Source organism: Marmota monax, unplaced genomic scaffold, assembly GCF_021218885.2.
Source record: "Marmota monax isolate L192 unplaced genomic scaffold, Marmota_monax_Labrador192_F-V1.1 WCK01_AAM20220418_F8-fsc00067, whole genome shotgun sequence".
Lineage (NCBI taxonomy): Eukaryota > Metazoa > Chordata > Mammalia > Rodentia > Sciuridae > Marmota > Marmota monax.
Genome location: NW_026695065.1, coordinates 3,706,065 through 3,725,980, shown reverse-complemented (window position 1 = coordinate 3,725,980; position 19,916 = coordinate 3,706,065). Strand labels below are relative to the sequence as shown.

At 31.9% G+C, this 19,916-nt stretch overlaps 1 protein-coding gene across 5 annotated transcripts in view; it reads right to left on the bottom strand.

Annotated features, from left to right (window-relative positions):
* Positions 1–2,559: 2,559 nt before the first annotated feature.
* Positions 2,560–19,916, bottom strand: part of Pcdh11x (protocadherin 11 X-linked) — a 718,824-nt gene continuing 701,467 nt past the window's right edge. For all 5 annotated transcript variants that reach the window (XM_058573732.1, XM_058573733.1, XM_058573734.1 and 2 more), the window contains one exon: positions 2,560–7,491. In XM_058573732.1, the coding sequence (XP_058429715.1) occupies positions 6,809–7,491 (683 nt within the window). In that variant the 3' untranslated portion in view covers positions 2,560–6,808. The remainder of the gene's footprint in view (positions 7,492–19,916) is intronic.

Here is a 19,916-nt window from a genome sequence, read left to right as displayed (position 1 = left end):
CAATCTTCACAAGTTGCTTGTCACTGCCCCCCCACCCCACCCCACCCCACCCCACCCCCGGTTATTTTGCCCAGCCAGACTGAGGCAGGCAATTTGTTGGCAAACTTTTCTTTGGAGAAGGTCATTTTCTCTAAAGTTTTAAATTAATTTGATAACCCCATGCCCCCATACACATTAAGAACAATAATTCACGTTACCCAAAATGTGTTAATTGATAAGTTAATCTCAACTAAAAAATAAATACGTTTACAAGAACATCAGGACCTGTGGGTCAGCAAATATCTGGCACTGAAGCCTACTCAAGTTAAAATGTTAAACTAACCATCATGAGATCAGTACATTTGACTTTACTACAAATAATAGTGTGACATTTTTTATCTCAGAGAAAATAAGAGTTTATGAATTAAAAAATCTATTCCCTGAATTTATCCATTTGTTTCATAGTACACATAGTACACATATAGTTTTGGAGGTTCCAGTCCATGGTTCACCCTATCATTTGGGGCCTGTGACAAGGGAACAAAACACAGTGGGAGTGTTGCAGAGCAAAACTGCTCATATCATAAGCCAAGGGCCAGAGCTGCATTATACCCTGTGAGTGCAAACCCCCATTGACCTAAAGACCTCCCACTCAGGCCCACCTCTCAAACTTTTTACCACCTCCCAACAGTTTCACATTGGGAACCATGCCTTTAGCACATAGGTCTTTGGGGGGACATTCAAGATCCAAACTATAACCCAAATGAACTTCATGTCCTTGCTCTTTATAATTAAAGTTCAATTCCTTCAGTGTCATTCCTGGGCAAGAAACAGGCATGTTTATGCTAAAATTTTTGACACTTTAGTGAGCACAAGTGAGTAAGCTAAAACTAATCAGAGAGCTAAGAATTTTTTCTTTAAACAAATTCTCCTTTCCAGGCATGTAAATGAATTGTAATCTGTAGGAGAATGACTTTCAGTATTGGTAAAAGAGCAGCATATGTCTAAGGATTTTAGTTTCATTGTGTTTGAACACATGAATGCTTTTAGAGAAAAATATACTGTGACACAAATTATCATTTTGATACTCATATAAGTCATGCAGTAATTTATTTTTTCTAGTCTTATGAATAAATGATGCAATGGGAAATTTGAAGGGGGCTCTTGAAGTGTAATTTGCTCTATAAATATGAGCTGTTCTTATGGAGACATTATAAAGGCCACAAAGTCTTTCTTTCATGAAAAATTTCTACCCTCTCCTATCTTTAGAATTTTGTTTTCATAGTAAATTTTTATAATTTCCAGATATGTGGTATCAAAGGGTCAATTAGGCACAAACTGAAAAAAGAGTTAAGGAATCAGTGAATAGTTGTCTCTCAGTCATATCTTCAAAAGTATTTATTTCTTGACAAATCCAGTGATTACCTTCTAATAGAGAAAGTGCAACTTCATCAACATATCACATAATAATAAATCATTTCTGCACCACTCTGAAGAAAGTAAAACATGTCAGACTCTAACAAATTTTGTCTCCAACTTCAGAAATAATGAAAATTAACTTTTTGGATTGTATTTGTCTCCGTATCACCAGTTTCTCTGAATCTCCCTCTACTTGATAAGATTCCTGAATAGGAAGTTAATGGTGTTCCACATGAAACCAAGTGAAATTTAACCTATGCATTGGATTAATTGCTTTCTTATTTGCTAAAATCTTATACAATTAATCTGGGGAACATTAGTAAAATACCAGTAACTTGTTATTTTTTAAAATATTTTTGGTTATAGATGGACACAATACCTCTATTTTATCTATCTATGTATCTATGTATCTATCTATCTGTTTGTTTATTTTATGTGATGTTGAAGATTGAACCCAGTGCCCCACACGTGCTAGGCAAGGGTTCTACCACTGAGCTACAACTCCAGCACTCACTTTCTTATTTTTTAAAGATGAGAAGGGGAGCACATTTGCTTAATATTTTCTATTAAGATTTTAGTATAATCTATCTATTAGAGAACAGGAAAAAAGCACTAGAATATGCATTTTGTAATCCTTAATCAAATTTCAGGGTTAATAAAAATGCCATATAAATTGCATATTTAGTGATATTGTACCGTTTGAGAAATTTCAGTATTCTAGGATTCTCTCCATTAAGCCAGAGGGAAAATGAAACAAGGAGTGAAGTTATTTTGTTTCACAAATATTACTACCATTCTCCAGAAACTTATATAACCTGGATCTCCTCAGATTGCACAGATAAGTCCTTAGGTGGCTTTTATATTAAATGGGACTAATGTGGAATAAATAAATACCTCTTTCGTTTTACATGGAAGATGCAAAATAAATGTTTGAAAACATTACACTATTGTTCAACATTAAAAAGTGACTGAAATGAGGTTTAATAATAGAATTATATTAAATGCGTTGTAAGAGTAAATAAGAAAGTAATAAATCTCACAGAACTTTACCAGCAAAAATTGTATTTTGCTCTATATAAATTTAAAAACCAATTTAACATAAAATAAAACTTTTGCTTTTTGGTTAATGAACATACACATTAAAATGCATTCTTATTTCTCATAATTATTTTATTATTATCTATATTAATGAATAAGAAAACATGCAATACAGAACCTGAAATAGAACATTAATACACATTTGCCGCTGGACTACATACTGCCATCCTGGGCCATAGAATATCCAACCATCTCACGTCCAAAGCATGTTTAGAGCTGCCTTGAGATACTGTTCACTTTCAGATACTGTATGATGTCATAGAGGAGGAATCTTCCAAAAACACAAACATAAATACATATTTCATAAAATTCCAAATATTTTAAGTAGGGACAGCATAAATTTTACACATTTTATTCCTAAAAGCATCACATATAATCACTACACAATTGCCTTCATTTTTTTCATTTGTGCACACACATTTTTTTTGAGCAGCCTTTTCATTTCTACTCCTGCTGTTGTCAACTTTCACTGATTTTAAAAATCATATCTATGAAAAGCAGAAGGATGGTTAGTATAAGAAATCTAGTGTGAATGAATACTTTAAGGCCTCTGCATGAAATTTCTCCAGTGTGGCAATTGGCACATAATATAAATGGTTCGTATCTAAATATAGCTCATTTTCTCTTGCTTCCATGTTTTCTAGGCAAATTGAGCTAGTTGAAAATAGCCAAAATTATATCTAGTAATTGTGAGAAAAATTTACCTTAACATAGCTATAAATTTGGTTGGCAAAAAATATGAAAGATGAAAAACAAGAAATTATAATCACAGTGGAAAACAAAATGAAGAGAATAAATAAATAAAAACCTAAACTTGTAGATTTTTACAAGTGTATTTAGGAAATATATGCACATTTCAGCCTTAATACAGACAAAAAAAAAATAATGTTAAAATGTTTGTGAGTAAAACCCACTGAATTTCTAAATTTACCCAAGACTGAAAAGGTGTTTTTGAGTGCGATGTGATTACATTTTAAGGACTGCCCAATCTGCAATTTCTTTTTAGTCCATTTTCCCCATTTTAATGAAAGTGTGTGACAAATATGAGTTTGGGAAGGCAGATGTTCTTCATAACTGTCACCATTACACAATAGCACTAATCATTTTATAATAATTTTTCTAATCAAATTTACATAATTAAAAGTAAAATGTTAAATTATAAAATGAGACTATGCAAAATGTACTCTCTAAGTTTATTACATGGTTGGTATTATATGTAAAAGCTAGTTTTAATACACTGACACAATATTAGTAGAACTTGTTCAAGAAATTAATGTGTCTATATTTAGCATATGAGATACAGTGACAGCATACTTACAAATGTGGTATATTAATGCTATAACTAGAAAATTAATGATCAAAATGTAGGTGAATATGGCCACAAAACAGAATAACCAATATGGCTGAACATTTATTACAGTATCAAATCATTCAAATTGAAATTCTAATTTTAAACCAAATTGGATCTTCCTTTTTCTGAGGGAAACATTTCTTGATTGATAGTAAACTAAGACATTTTGCAGTTTTATAACTAGATATTTTGCATATCAGAAGAGCCACCTGTGAGCTTTGTCAACTTACAGCTCTATCCATCCAAAGAAAAAAATTGTAAGGTGATGAGAAAGATCTCATCAAATCTGAAGCCCCAGAAGTTACAGTTCTCCAAGGCCAGACTTAGTGGAAGCTTAGAAAGAGAATGCATAGGGGAGAATAACTGGGCTCACACCCCTTGCCTCTTTGGCTATTTCCAGCCTGCTTCCATTCAATTCCTCTCTGGTACAAACCCAGAAGAGGGTGCCCAGTTGTTTAATATTCTAAACACAATCTAAGTCTGATTACAAAATCAGAGTTAGAAAGGGTAATAAAAGCATATTTGTTCATTCCTATATTTCTAGGAAAGGTATCAAAACTTTACACCTTTTTAGACATGAGCTTTTAAGAGCCTTCCTAGTAAATCCATACTTTGCACTATCAGAAAAATTTCCCAAGTTATACAACTTTGATTTCTGTTTTTCATTAACAAGAGAGTAATCATTAGGATTAACAATAAAATTTTAATAATTTTTCAGCTTCTCTTTTTATCTACTTTAAAATTTGAGCATGTATAGATCACAACTAAAGTAAATAGAGAGGAAAATGTGGAAGTATTTGAAATACAAGAAAAAAAATTCTCACACAATCTGCAATTTTTGAAAGAAAAAAAAAATGTTCTAAAATCTACTGGAAGCACTGATTTTGTCATTCTGGGTTTCTTTATCTTCCCCAGGTTTAGATTCTTCATCAACAATAGCAATAGCAACAACAATATCAACACATACACTTAATCATATTTCAATAAACTTTCAAATATTCATGTGCACCTGGAAAACCAATATGCTCCAAATCACTTGGAACACTAACACACACAAAGGAGGAAAAAATAGTTCTAATTAATTTGAAAATTCACTAATTAAACTCTATTAGTTAAAAGTTAAGAGGTTATTCTATACACCAACTCAAATACAATTTAAACTGTTTCACAATGGGAACAATATATATTCTCAAAACGCTACTTAACCTGCTGGGCACATGAAGAGAAGCTTTCTCAACATCCAGTAGAATCCTTCACCAATGAAATTATACATTTACCACAGTTTATATTACAACATTTACACACTGTTTAATCATAAATTACATATCTTCAAGTTACACATTACAAAGTCTACATCTAATTTAATCAACAAGAAATATTGACCCTCCCCCCCATAAAAGATTAATGATCTCTTGGTTTAGTGTGATACTGAAACAAGACATTTTCTTGCTTTTGTTATGGAGGAAAGTTAACTTGGTGATGTTTCTGTTAATTTATGAAATGTGCACATAGAAGATAATGATCAGCTGAGCAGGTAAAACACAGAAAAATAAAGAATAGACAACAGAAGAAAACTACTGTTTCCTATGAATACTACTGTATTCTTTGCTTAGAAGGACATATTCTGTTTCATATGAGATTTTGTTGGATTTTTTTTTTGTGTGTGTGTGTGTGTGTTATTGGAGTATTTCTTATTTACCCCAAGTAGCAGTCATGAACTTTATTTCTCCCTCTGCACATCTGCTGGAAATTCTCTAATGTAATACTATCAATGTAGATTTATAATTACGTATATTGAAAAGTTCCTTTCTGACTTTCATCTTGTTAATCAGTGGTTTTCTTCAGTAAATTGAGCTAGAATGACAAAAATCCCTTAGTCTTATATGTTTAGTAGAGGGTTTTATCTACAGTTTCCTTTGTTTGTCTTTTGTACTGTACATCTTTTGGAACAGCCTATTGAGCTGTCAGATCATCATTTAAATCTTTCTGATTGTTTCTACCAAAGAGTAGTTTACAACAACAGCTGTAAATCAACCATGCATTGAATGCATCTACCTTCCTTATGATTTTTATATACAAATTCCAATTAATGATGGAATATAGGCTTAAAATGGCAGATATGATATTATTTCTGATGTACATTACACTACCTACAAAGATACACATTTTCTCTTTTTAAAAAAAAAATAAGCCCTTTTTGGCAAATAGTTGCCTAATATGGGCATATTATTGCACTTTAATGTCTCGAACTCTACTAAAGAGTAGAGAAATAGGTTTATAGATCTGTACAGATTATAAGTTCTGTTTGGAAAATGTGTGTACAAATTATATCAATATATTCTTGAAATAAAGGTAGAAAACATAAGAAAAACAGTGACAGACAAAACTGTAAGAGCTATTTACACTACCTAGTGTAGATTTTTGAAGATAGAAACACTAATAACAAAATATTAGAGACAAAAAATTAACAAAAATCAAATTAAAATGCAAACAAAAATTCTATAGTACTTATACCTTTTAATGTTATCTGAACCAATGTTTAGATAAACTAAAGATAAACTTGGAAAATAAGATATTTTCTAGTTTTCCATTTGCTACTTACTGAGTCCATGAAAATCAGAAAGGAAGAAATCAGTAATATTGCACATGGTAAAAAATGAAAAAAAAAACAGTACATCAGAAATAGTATACACTACATATTAATTTTTGTCATGATAAGCCTTGCTGTACAAAGGGATGTGAATTTTTAAATTTTGTTTCATTTTAAAACACATTCTCAATTAAAAATTTTAAATATATTTTTTAACTTTTGACTAAGGGTCTAGCTCTAGTCTTTTTCTGGTATCTGTTTCTATTTACAGAGCTATTTACAAACCTAGCAATTTGGAATATTCCTTGAAATTGGATCTTCAACTTTGAATATATACATCTGTCTGAAAATGTGAAATAGCTATTTTAACTTTACAAGGGATGTTCTTCCATAATGGGGGAATCACCCCTAGAGGGTCTGGCCTGTTGGCCTGGTGTGAAGGTTGTCAAGGGAATGACTTTAATTGAATCATCATTGGGATGAAGTCTTTCAGACATAGTGTAAAACTGAGATCTAGCACTACCTTGCACTCCCTGATCAAGAGAATGCAGTCCATCAGCTCCAGCACCTTGCACCCAACCTTGCTGCAAACCCATTGGTGGCTGGACTTGGCTGCGGTGGAGAGAGGCAGCCTGTGGCAGAGGCGGGCTGCGGCGAATTGCAGTAGCCTGAGCCAAGGGAGGGCTGTAACGGAGGGCTGAGGCCTGTGTGGGGGGTGGGCTGTGGTGAAGTCCAGTGGCCTGTGCTAGAGGAGGACTGTGGTGGAGAGCAGAGGCCTGTACTGTTGGAGGACTGTGGCACAAAGCGATAGCTTGGGTCACTGGAGGACTGTGGCAGAGAGCAATGGTCTGTGTCACTGGAGGGCTGAGGTGGTGAGCAGATGCCTGTGTCAGGGGTGGGCTGTGGCATAGAGCAGAGGTCTGTGCCTGTGAAGGGCTGGAATGGGTCAGAGAAGCTGGCATCCAGCAGGCATCAGAATGGCCCAAGATGAGACATTCTTGAGTGCAGTTGTCAGAAGCCTCTTCCACAGTTGGTTGCACAGTTATTTCTGCAGCTGTTGGGGTGGGGGAAACAAAAAAATAAAATTTATATTCCAAAAGCATATTTTTATTATCTACTTAAATCATATTGTTACATGAAAACTTAGCAATCTTTATATAAATACATCAGAGACTTCCAGTATTTTCACAGTTGTTACCTAATTTGTCAGGAAATAATTCATAGAGAAACATAAATATCAGAGAGTGGGTGGATGGGATTTCATTTTTATAATTATATTTGCTCTGTAAAATCAATGTAAAGAATGTAAAGACAAGATAAGGCACATACTAAGTGAAATAATTTACAAATCTTTTGACAATGAATTTGTGCATATAAAAGAAAAAAATCACCAATAGTAAGAAAACAGAGGATTCAACAAATGGGCAAAAGATATTTATAGACACATCACTATGGAAGATGTAAATATGTTTGATAAGCATATAAAAGGGGGCCTTACAGTATTGGATGCTAAAGCAATTCAAATTAAAACTACAAAGAAATATGCTTACAAATCTGTTAGAGTGATTAGAAAAAGAAACTAATAATACCGAGTGCTAATAGGAATACTCCAAGATTGCTGGTTGAAATGCAGAATGGCATAAGAAATTTGGATCACAATCTGTCAGTTTCTGATAAAGGAAAACATACACTTTTCAAAATAAGAACAAGCTGAGCACATGTGGCACTCGCCTATAAACCCAGAGACTGGGGTGGCTGAGGCAGGAGGATCACAAATTCAAGGCCAGCCTCAGCAAATTAGGAAGAACCTGTCTCAAAATAAAAAAGAGAAAGTGCTGGGAATGTAGCTCAGTTGTATAGAATAGTAAAACTATGGAATATGGGATTGGTTTATTTACATACTATTTACATACTATAACAATCCAATAAATTAAAAGTTATATATGACATTCAATCTTATACATTTTTAACTCTACAACATTTAAAAAGCGCAATTTTTGTTTTGGTACATGATATGAGGAGAAGAATAGCGTAGGGAGGTTGAATTTGGTTTATTAGAGAAAGAAACTATCCATTTATTTCTTCTTATTTTCTTAATTTCTAGTTGCAACAATATAGTTAATTAAATTTGACTAAAATTAGTTATACTAAATATTAAAATCAGATAATATCTAATTAAATTCAACTAATAGTTAATTAGAAATAACTTCAAAAATGATGAATATAATTTCTTTTCAGACTCTGATCCCAGAAAAAAAATACTTTTCAATTTTTTCTGTCTTTGCATGTGTGCTGAGTGATAAAAGCAATTCAGATTCTTGTGCAGAGTTTTAAAATTTAAAGATAAAGGTACAAGTTCCCATAAGTTCTCAACAAAATATGAAGTCCAGTTGGTGTCATTACACTTATTGTACTTAAAATCAAAACACAGAAATTATGAATGTAATGCACTCCACTATTGTCATGTATGTAAGAAATAATAATAAATAAAAAATTACATCATAAATAAAAGAATGAATTTTCAAAAAATAAATAAAATAAAATAAAAACACAGGGCCATAAAGAACTGAATCTCATTTAAGATTAATTTTCTCCATTAGACAGCCATTTACTTTCCTTTTAGAGAATACTACAAAAAGGGTCCTGATGCAATTAACATTTAAAAATGTTCTATACTCTTGCACAATTATGTCTGATAAATATTTGGGAGGGTGGAGTTTTATTCAATTTAGATGATATTAAATCATAAAAGCAAGCATGGAAATATATGAACATACGCATTACTATACTTTAAAACACAATTTAGTTTCTTGTTTATCAGAAAAGCAACTCATCTGGTACCATTAAATTTTACAACATAATACATCATAGTCTCCACATTAAGCAACTTGCCTACATATGATAAATAAATTGATTAAAATTTTATTATCACTAGCAGAGTGAATGATTTATCATCATTAGATTTATTGAAATATAATTCATATCTAAAAATGCACCCATTTAAAATGAATAGTCCAATGGTTTTTAGTATATTCATTGAGTTATAAAACCATCACCATAATCAATTTTGGGACATCCTTAAGATCTCCAAAATATCCCTAATATCCATAAGCAGTCACTGCCCATATCCTCCCCAACTGGTAGCCCTATGCAACCAAGAATTTACCTCTGTCTCTATAGATTTGTCTTTCTGAATATGTAATTTAAATGGGAATTTTTTCAGATTCTTTGATGACTGATCTGTTATATAATGCTTTTAAGATTAATCCATATTGTAGTAGTATGCATTAGTAATTCAGTTCTTCCAGTTGCTCAATATTTTCCTTTTTATGGAGATATCACATTTTATTTATCCATTCATCAGTTGATAGACATATGTGTTGTTTCCACTTTTGGACTATCATGAATAATGCTGCTATGAATATTATGTGAAAGTTTTGTGTGCTGGGTCATATGTCAACTCTGTTTAACTTTTGAGGAAATGTTCAATGTTTCCCCAAATGGGCTGCACCATTTTACATAAACATCAGAAACACATGAGGGCTCCAATTCATCTAAATATTTGACAACACTTGTTATTGAATTATTTTTTATTTATAGTCATCCTAGTGACTAAGAAATAGTATCTAATTATGGTTTTGATTTACATTTCACTGACTGCTAATGAAATTGAACATCTTGTCATGCACTTATTTGTCATTTATCATCTTTGGAGAAATGTCTATTCATATTTTTACCCATGTTAAATTAAGTTGACCTTTTTATTGTTGAGTTGTGCAATATATTTCTAGATATAAGTCCCTTATATAAAATTTGCAAATAGTTTCCCGCATTCTATTATTTATTTTTTTCAGTTTTTTTATGATGTTCTTTTGTACTAAAGTACAAAACTCTTGAAGTTAACAAAGATTAATTCATCTTTATGTTGTTTCTTGTACTTTTGTGTCAGATCTAAAAAAAAAAAAAATACTTAACGTGAGGACACAAAAACTTACCCCTGTGTTTTCCTTAATAATTTTAAAGTTTCAGCTCTTAAAACTGATTTCCATTTGGAATGACTTTTTTAGTGCATATTGTAAGGAAGGGGTTCAAAATCATTCTTTTGCATGTTGATAGACAGTTTTCACAATGCCATTTGTTAAAAGGTGATTCATTTCCCATTGTTTTTATTGGCATGCTTGTTGAAAATCAATTGACCATATATAGGAAAGTTTATTCATGAAATGTTAAGTCTATTGCACTGATACATATGTATTTCATTATGCTTTCATCATACTTACTCAGATGTTACAGTCTTGTGAGATGTTTTAAAATCAGAATGGTTGAGTCATCCAACTTTGTACTTATTTGTTTAAAAAATTCTGGCTATTCTAGTTCCCTTGAATTCTCATATTTTTTGGATCAGTTCCTCACTTTCTACAAAAATCCAGATAGAATGTTGATAAGGATATGTTGACTCCTAAGATGAATTTGTGGAGGACTATATCTTACAATATTAAAACTTCCAATCTATGGACATAGCTGTTTTTCCACTTATTTAGATTTTAATATATTTTACCAGTATCATGGAAGTTTCATACTAAAAGATATCTATTTTTTAAAAAATGTATTCCAAAGTATTTTATTTCACTTTATCCTATAAGAAATAAGATTGTTTTTTAAATTTATTTTTAGGAATTTTTATTGTTAGAGGATAGCAATACATTAGATTGTTTACATATTGCTTTCAACAGCCTACAATCTACTAAATTCAATCAATAGTATCTATAAGTTTTTAGTGTATTTCTTAGAATTTTTATATACAAGGTTATAACATGCAAACATATATAGTTTAAGTTCTTTCTTTGCAATTTGAGTGCTTTTTTATCTTTTTCCTGCCTAATTTTCATTGCTAAAATCTCTAATATATTGTTTAATAAATGTGGTGAGAGCAAACATCCTATCCAGGGATTTTGACAATTATTTCCTAATGTCTCTTATGGTTTCTTCTTTGATGGATTTATAATTTTGGGGAGTTATTTAATTTCCATGTATTTACTAATTTTCTAAGTTTCTTTTAGCTGTTAATTTAGAATTTTATTTTTTGTGGTCAAAGGAAATATTCTGGATGATTTTGATTCTTTCAGTATTTTAAGACTTTTTTTTATCCTGGAATATAGTCTATCCTGGAGAATTCATGTGCATACTTGCAGAGAACGTATGTTCTTCTCTTGTTGGATAAGTGTCTATTAGGTCTAGTTGGTTTAGTATGCTATTCAAGTCTATTTCTTTGTTGATCTGCATAGTTGTTCAATTTATTATCAACATTGCGAAATTGATATCCTTATTATTGAATTGTTAATTTCTTTTTTCAGTTCGCTCGATGTAATGTTTGCTTCATGAATTTTAGGGCACATTTTTTAAGTATATAGATGTTTGTAACTGTTATATATTCCTGATAGCTTTATCAGATTGTTTTGCCATAATAAAATGTTCTTTTTTATTTTTAGAAACCTTTAATGTCTTTCTTGTCTGGTATTGTGTTCAGCTATCTTCAGGTTACTGTTTGCACAATGTATCTTTTTGCATCATTTTACATTCAATGTATATGTATATTTGAATCTAAGGTGTATATAACATAAGGATATATTTGGATCTTTTTATTCATTCAATCTCACAATATATTCTTTGTTTTGAGGTGATTAGCCTACTCAATTTTTAACATTAAATATATATATATATATATATATTTGTAGATGGATAGCATGCCTTTATTCGTTCAGCTTTTTTTTTTTTTTTTTGCAGTGCTAAGGCTTGAACCTGGTGCCTCACACATGCTAGGCAAGAACTCCCACTGAGCTGCAACCCCAGCCCAATCCATTTACTTATTATTACAATTGCTATAGAAGATTTGTTTCATATTTTTGCCCTCTCTATTCCCCCAATATAGCTTTCTTTAACATTGGATAACTATTTTCTAATATAATATTTTAATTCTCTTAAAGTTTTTTTTCATTATTTATGTGTGTATGACTGGATGGTAATTTTCTTATTGGTTTCTAGTGCTTAAAATTTCAATTATCAGAATTAATTCATATTTCTTATAAATTAATTTATTAATTAATATACATTATGAAAAACTTTATGCTATTATTGATAAATTTTTATTTATTATAAAATAATACAATCTGCACTCACTATTTCTTTTTTGTAAAATATGTTAAAATTAAACAATGCACCAGGTGCAGTGGCCCATGTCTGTAATCCCAGGAGGCTGAGGCAGGAGTTTTGAGAGTTCAAAGTCAGCCTCAGCAAAAGTGAGGAGTTAAGCAACTTAGTGAGACTCTTTTTCTAAATAAAATACAAAATAAGACTGGGGATGTAGCTCAGTGGCCAAATACCCCTGAGTTCAATCCTTGGTACCAAGAAAAAAAATTAAACAATGCATTGCTATAACCATTACTTTATGTATTTGTCTTAATGAAATTGTGATAAGAAAAGGTGAATAAGTATATAATTATAGACGGTTTTTTTAACCTTTCTGTTTGCAATTTCTGGTTCCCTTAAATTTTCCTGTGAATTAGAGTTACTATCTGGTTCCATTTCCTTATATTAATGCTTTGTTTCTCTATCTACCATTTTGCAATTACTTCTGTAATAGGCCCAATTGATATTCTGCATATCAGTCCTTCATCAGATATATGATTTGCAAATATTTTTCCAACTCTGGAGGTTGTCATTTTACTTTGTTTACAGTGCCCTTCATGAATAAACTTTTTAATTGTGATGCAATCCGACTTATTTATTTTATCTATTTCCCAAAGAGAAATTGTGAAACTAGTAGAGATTAATTTAGTATAAGTTCAAAATAATAAGCATAGCAAAATAATGGGGTTCAAATTATCTACATTAAGAAAAATTCTCTGGGGCTGGAGATGTGACTCAAGTGGTAGTGTGCTCACCTAGCATGCGTGAGGCACTGGGTTTGATTCTCAGCACCACATAAAAATAAAATGAAGATATTGTGTCCACCTAAAACTAAAAAAAAGAAAATTCTCTGAAGGCTCCTGTAACTTATTAATAACAATTAACCTTAAAGAAATGACATTATCCTCACACAGTACCAAAATACCCTGTGGATATTATAGCAATGTTTCTGTAGGAAAATTGTGATGCATTCATATAGTTGATCATTTTATTATGCTGAAGGGGAAATTTAAACCAAAATTTAGATTTAAATAATGATACAAATTTTGACAACATGCACATCAGTGGCATACACTAAGAAGATGGAATATACCTGTGTAATAAATATTGATACTGAAAAAGAATATGTTTCAGAGAAGACTACCCCAATATCTCTCTTTGGAAACCATTTACAAGTTAACTGTTATAATCTACAGATGTTGATAAGGAGTAAGACAAAAAGATAATAAATTGATTATATTTTAGCACAATGAAATGAAGATTACTGTCAGATTATAATTCATCTGTTTTGGCTCAGAGAAAAAATGCATTCTCATGCTGTTAAATTCATTTGGACCAAATGATGAACTCTCATACAAACGAATGAAATATTGTTGCAAGTTTATCATTGATCTCCCTTTCTCTTTTACTTTCAGTAGATTTCAATTGCAGAACTGAATGTATGTAATGTCGTCTTTTAGGTAAATGTTGGATCATAACCAATAAACTAATTTCAGCTAAAATTTAATGTCCTGAAGAACTCATCATTTGGTTTTCCCAATTCAGTAACTGAGAAATATATGACTCAAATAATGATTTGACATGATAGAGTTTGGTTTAATATATTTCAAATGTATAGCAGAGGAATTTTAAGTACTCAATCTATATTTTAACCTTTTATTTTGCAATTTGTTTGATTTTAAGTTACACTTATATTGTGGAGGATAATGTGTCCATATTGATAACTTCAATTCGTTTGCATAGGCAAGCTAGCTGGAATTGCAGAAGAATATACTACAAACCAATATCATAAGATGATATTTCTACAATATATTGGAATTTGCTGTGAACATATTGAATAACGTGGGGGGTGCTTTACAAAGCTGGGGATCTAGTGAGAAGATGGATAAGCAAACAATTATAAAATAGTATGAAAGGGGCTGGAGTTGTGGCTCAGTGGTAGAGCACTTGCTTAGCATGTGTGAGGCCCTGGGTTTGGTTCTCAGCACCACATATAAATAAATGAATAAATCAACATCTTAAAAAAAAACATATTGAATAAAGTGATCATCACCAAAGATAGTAATTTGGACCCTACATTGGTAGGTAAATATAAGGAATTGAGTGCAGCTTGGGCCTTACTATGAATGAATCCTTATATTTGGTTACTTTATAGCTCTAAATATACCAACATTTTATGTTTTAGTTATTCTTGTTCTACTCAGAATTTTATGATTTAATAATCAATTTTAGGTTCAATTGTTAGAGTTCCTAGTGTTTTACTCATATATAACATAAAGGTTAAATTAAATGTTACCTAACTTAACAAAGACTAGGTTTAAGTAATGATATAGTTTGAATCTCAATGTCTCCCAAAGGTCCATATGTTAAAGGCTTGGTCCTAAGCTTGGTGTTGTGGGAAGTGGTGGAACCTCAAAGAGGTGGGGCTCAATGGGAGGTTTAAAGTCTTTGGGGTATGTCTTCCAAGCGGATTAGAGAACCCAGGTCTCTTTCTCTTTTTTTTTTTTTTTAACATCCTGGTCATTAAATGAATGTCTTTGCTATGGTACAGGCTCCCCACCATGATACACTGCTTCACTACAGATCCAAAAGCAATGGAGCCAACCAACTGTGGACTGAAACCTCCATGTCTGCAATAAATTGATTATCTCGTTGTTGTTTTTTTTAAGATGGACACAATATCTTTATTTATTTTATTTGTTTATTTTTATGTGGTGCTGAGGATCGAACCCAGTACCTCACAAGTATAAGACAAGCACTCTACCGCTGAGCTATAACCCCAGCCCCTCAGTAATTTTTTTTATAGAAATAGAAAGCTAACAGGCAAATTCTTTTTTGTTTATTTATTTATTTATTTGGTACCACAGTTTGCATTCAGGGGCACTAGACCACTAAGCCACATCCCCAACCCTATTTTGTATTTTATTTAGGGACAGGGTCTCACTGAGTTGCTTAGTGCCTTGCTTTCTCTGAGGTTGGCTTTGAACTCTTGATCTTCCTATCTCAGCCTCTTGAGCTCCTGGGATTATAGGCATGCACCCCTGTGCCTGGCCAGGCAAATTCTTAATAATAATCATTTAGAATAAAATTATGGAAAAAGCACAATTTCACACAATGAAACAAACTGTCCATAATTGCACCAAGATAGTTTTCAGATTTAAAAATAGTATACGTATTGGGCTGGGTATGTGGCTCAAGCGGTAGCACGCTCGCCTGGCATGTGTGCAGCCCGGGTTTGATCCTCAGCACCACATACAAAAAAACAAAGATGTTGTGTCCACTGAAAACTGAAAAATAAACATTAAAAAATTCTCTCTCTCTCTCTCTCTCTCTCTCTCTTTAAAAAAAATACTATACATACATAAATACGTAGCTTGTGGCATCATTACCCATCAAATTATGAGAAGTTCATTTGTAGAAGCATTTCTAATTAACTGACATATGTAGTATTTTCTATATGATCAGGTTATTAAGACCTTAACAAATTAACACACTTAATCAAATGATTCTGTTAGTGATAGTCACTAAGAAGATTGTTTGACCTCCCTTTAAATGTAGTATTTGATGAAAGTAGCAATTACACCCTGGTATAAGAAAAAATAAGGCATTTTGACTATCTCAACCAAAAATAACTCCATAGATAATATTATTCAATTTTTTGACATATTTTGTATAATAAGACTTGAAGTTTAATTTAGTTATTTATTTTGTGATGGTGGAGATAGAACCCAAGGCCTTGCATGTGCTAGGCAAGTACTCTACCACTGAGATATTTGAGCCCTATAAAATACTTTCAAATACATAAATGTATCCAATACTAAAAAGAAAAGTACATAAAGTCCCACTATTAATTTTCTTTGTCTTCTCATACTGTGGATATGGTTGAAATAGTGTACACATATTTGATTTAGAGACAATGAAAGGTACAAAATAATATCATGCTAGAGGTATTGTGATTCAGTCTTCTTACAAAGCCATTATTTGTATTTGGATCCTGAAATTGAAAAGCGCAATATTTTCCCTTTGTTGTATTTTTTGTTTTTGTTTTTGTGGTGCTAGGGATTGAACCCTGGGCCCTGTGCATGCAAGGCAGGCAATCTACCAATTGAGCTATATCCCCAGCCCTATTTTATTTTTTGGGGGGTGCGTTTAAAAAAAATCTGTGGTAAATTCAGTTTGTAACTGGGACCTAGAATTTACTAAAGTCCAGATCAGAACAAGGATATTGCTCTTTGGTTTGCCTTTCAACTTTGTTTAGTTTAATGGAGAGTTTCTCAGGCTAAATTCATCTTTAGGGTTATAGAGAAAGTGCTTTTTGATCTATGGCCACCAATAAAACAAATAGAATAAATTAATGATCAATTAATTGTTTTGTGGAAGAAAACAAGGGCACTAGACCACTAAGCCACATCCCCAACCCCATTTTGTATTTTATTTAGAGACAGGGTCACTGAGTTGCTTAGCACCTTGCTGTTGCTAAGGCTGGCTTTGAACTCTTGATCTTCCTGTCTCAGCCTCTTGAGCTCCTGGAATTACAGGCATTCACCACTGTACTCTGGAAGACAATTTATAAATATTTCAAAGGGAGAAAGAACTGGAAAGAATTTTCATGATTTCCAGAGTATAGTTGTGCAAGTACTATTTATGTTTACATATTTTATACTAATTGAACATGATATTCAATGATTTTTATTTAACTTTGTGAACCATCAGATATATTATCACTCATTCATGATTTTATATTTTAATTCATGAAACTAATATATTCCTATTTTCAGTACACAAATTGATTTTGAGTCAAAGGGAAAGCAATGTTATCTTTCCATTTTGAAGTAGAGAATGCCTGGTACATGTTTGACTGGTTGGTTCATATATATTTGAGATATATAGCATTGAAAATAATAAAACTTTTACAATTTTGTACTAGTACCATAAGTTCATTTTAATTGATCGAAAGATAAAGTTAATTGTTTCTCGTTCTTGAACTGTAAATATCATGTGACGATATTATTTTCTTTCAAATTAGTCTTTTAGGAATGACAATTGATTTCCAGATATACTAAGCATATTATATATTCAATATGCTCTTTGAAGTTTTGTAATGAGGAGGCATTAATCTGTTTTTTAAAATGTAAAATAGACAAGAACCGAATTCAGCATATATGTGCATGTGTGTGTGTGTTATTAGGCTGGACATTTATATATATATATATATATATACACATACATACATACATATACATATGTATATCGGCAGTGGGGATTAAGCCCAGGGGCACTTAACCATTGAGCTTGATGCTCAGACATTTTTACCTTTTATTTTGAAACAGGGTCTCACTAATTTTTTTAGGCTGGCCTTGAATTTAGGATTCTCCTGCTTTAGCCTCCTGAGTTGCTAGGATAACAGACATGCACCACCATGACTGGCTAATGACCCAAAACTTTTATGTTTGCTCAGATGACACCTTATAGTTTAATTACCTTATTCAAGATGTCAAAGGGTAATTGGCCAATCATATAGTACTTTAAAATGACTGAAAAACGATTGAGGGAAAGAAAATAAGATTCACCGAAATTTGTTTGACCCAAAGATTTGTAGGTAATTCATTCGTGACAACCAATTTCCTCCATACAAGAAGATGCTGAATAAGGTATGAGTATGTGTTAACAAATGTAAAAGATGTGTGTGTGTGTGCGTGCGCGCACGCGCGCACATGCACACGCGTCAAGAGGGTATTATAGTGTTAATGGTGGAAAAAGCCAATGTCCAGAGAGGATTGGAGATGGTGGAAATAAGGGAAGGATAGGAGAGAAATAAGTAAGTGGCAATTTACAGTATGCTAGTGTGTACAGCCTTTTGGACAGTTAATTGGGACTTCAAATGCAAAGAGAGTCCCAGAGACAGTATTCCTTCTCAATCTAGGGAAGTGAACCCAAAATAATCCTTGATATATTGGAACCGAAATAGATGAAACATGTGAATTGGGCACTGGCAGATTAAGAGTGAATATAAGGGGGTTGGGGTTGTTACTCAGAGGTAGCATGCTTGCCTAGCATGTGCAAGGCACTGGGTCCGATCCTTAGCACCACATAAAAATAAATAAAGGTATTGTGTCCATCTACAACTAAAAAAAAAATAGACTGAATATAAGGAAACATTCCCTGAATTGAGTAGAATAATTCTTTCATTATATTTTATTTCCTGAGATTGCCTTTTCTCACTATTTAAATTCATCCAAACTATGAATTTTATTATATATACATATATACATAATTCAACTTAAGTGCAATTCAGTATATATGCATGTACTTTCTTTTATTAAGAATGACTTCTCATTAACTTCACATTTTTATCCTTTCTATAACTTGTTAAGTTTCTTAGTGATATAATTTTTGAGTCTGTTTTGATGGATTTCCTCTAACTCACTATGGCAATAAAACTTTGGTTTTAAAATATTCACAGATGAACCAGGTTAATGATACTGCTTTTTCTTTTACCCCCACAAGGTGTTAATAGGGTGAGTTACAAATACATAATTTTTAAAGGTTAAAACAATCATGAATTCCTGGGATAAATCTCATCATCTCATCCTTCTCTCTCTCTCTCTCTCTCTCTCTCTCTCGTGTGTGTGTGTGTGTGTGTGTGTGTATCTAGATTACATTTGTTAGGATTTATGGACTATTTTCCTTAAAATTTGTTTTATATTTTTGAAGGATGTTATCCCTGTAGTTCTTTTTTTTATCTTTTGTCTTTATTTCTTAATATCTTTTCTTGAGTTTTGTATCAAAATAATGTTAGAAGTATAAATGAGTTGTAAGTCATCCCTTCCTCATATTTTCTGAAACTGTCTGTGTAGAATTTTGTTGTTTTCTATTCTTTTTAAAATATTTGCTAAAATTCACCTGTGAAGCAACCTGGGTATGGAACTTTCTTTGGGTGAAATTTTTAACAACTTAAATTTATTCAAAAATCATATAGTTGTTAAGAAGTATTTTCTTGAGAATGTTTGGTAGGCTATTTTTCAATGTTTTGTCTATATATTCTACATTGTTAAATACATTGAAAAATGTTTATTATGATTCTCTTAAAATTTTACTGTCTAGAATCTGTGAAGATGTGCTGTATTTTATTCTTAATGTTGGGGATGTTGGTTTCCAAGTCTTTCTTTCTTGATCAGTGTAGCTAAGGTATATTAGTAAATATTTCAAGCAATGGATATTTGGCTAATTAATGTTCTCAAATGTTGATTTTCTATTTTATTGAGAGTTATACTTTTATCTTTATTTTTTCTT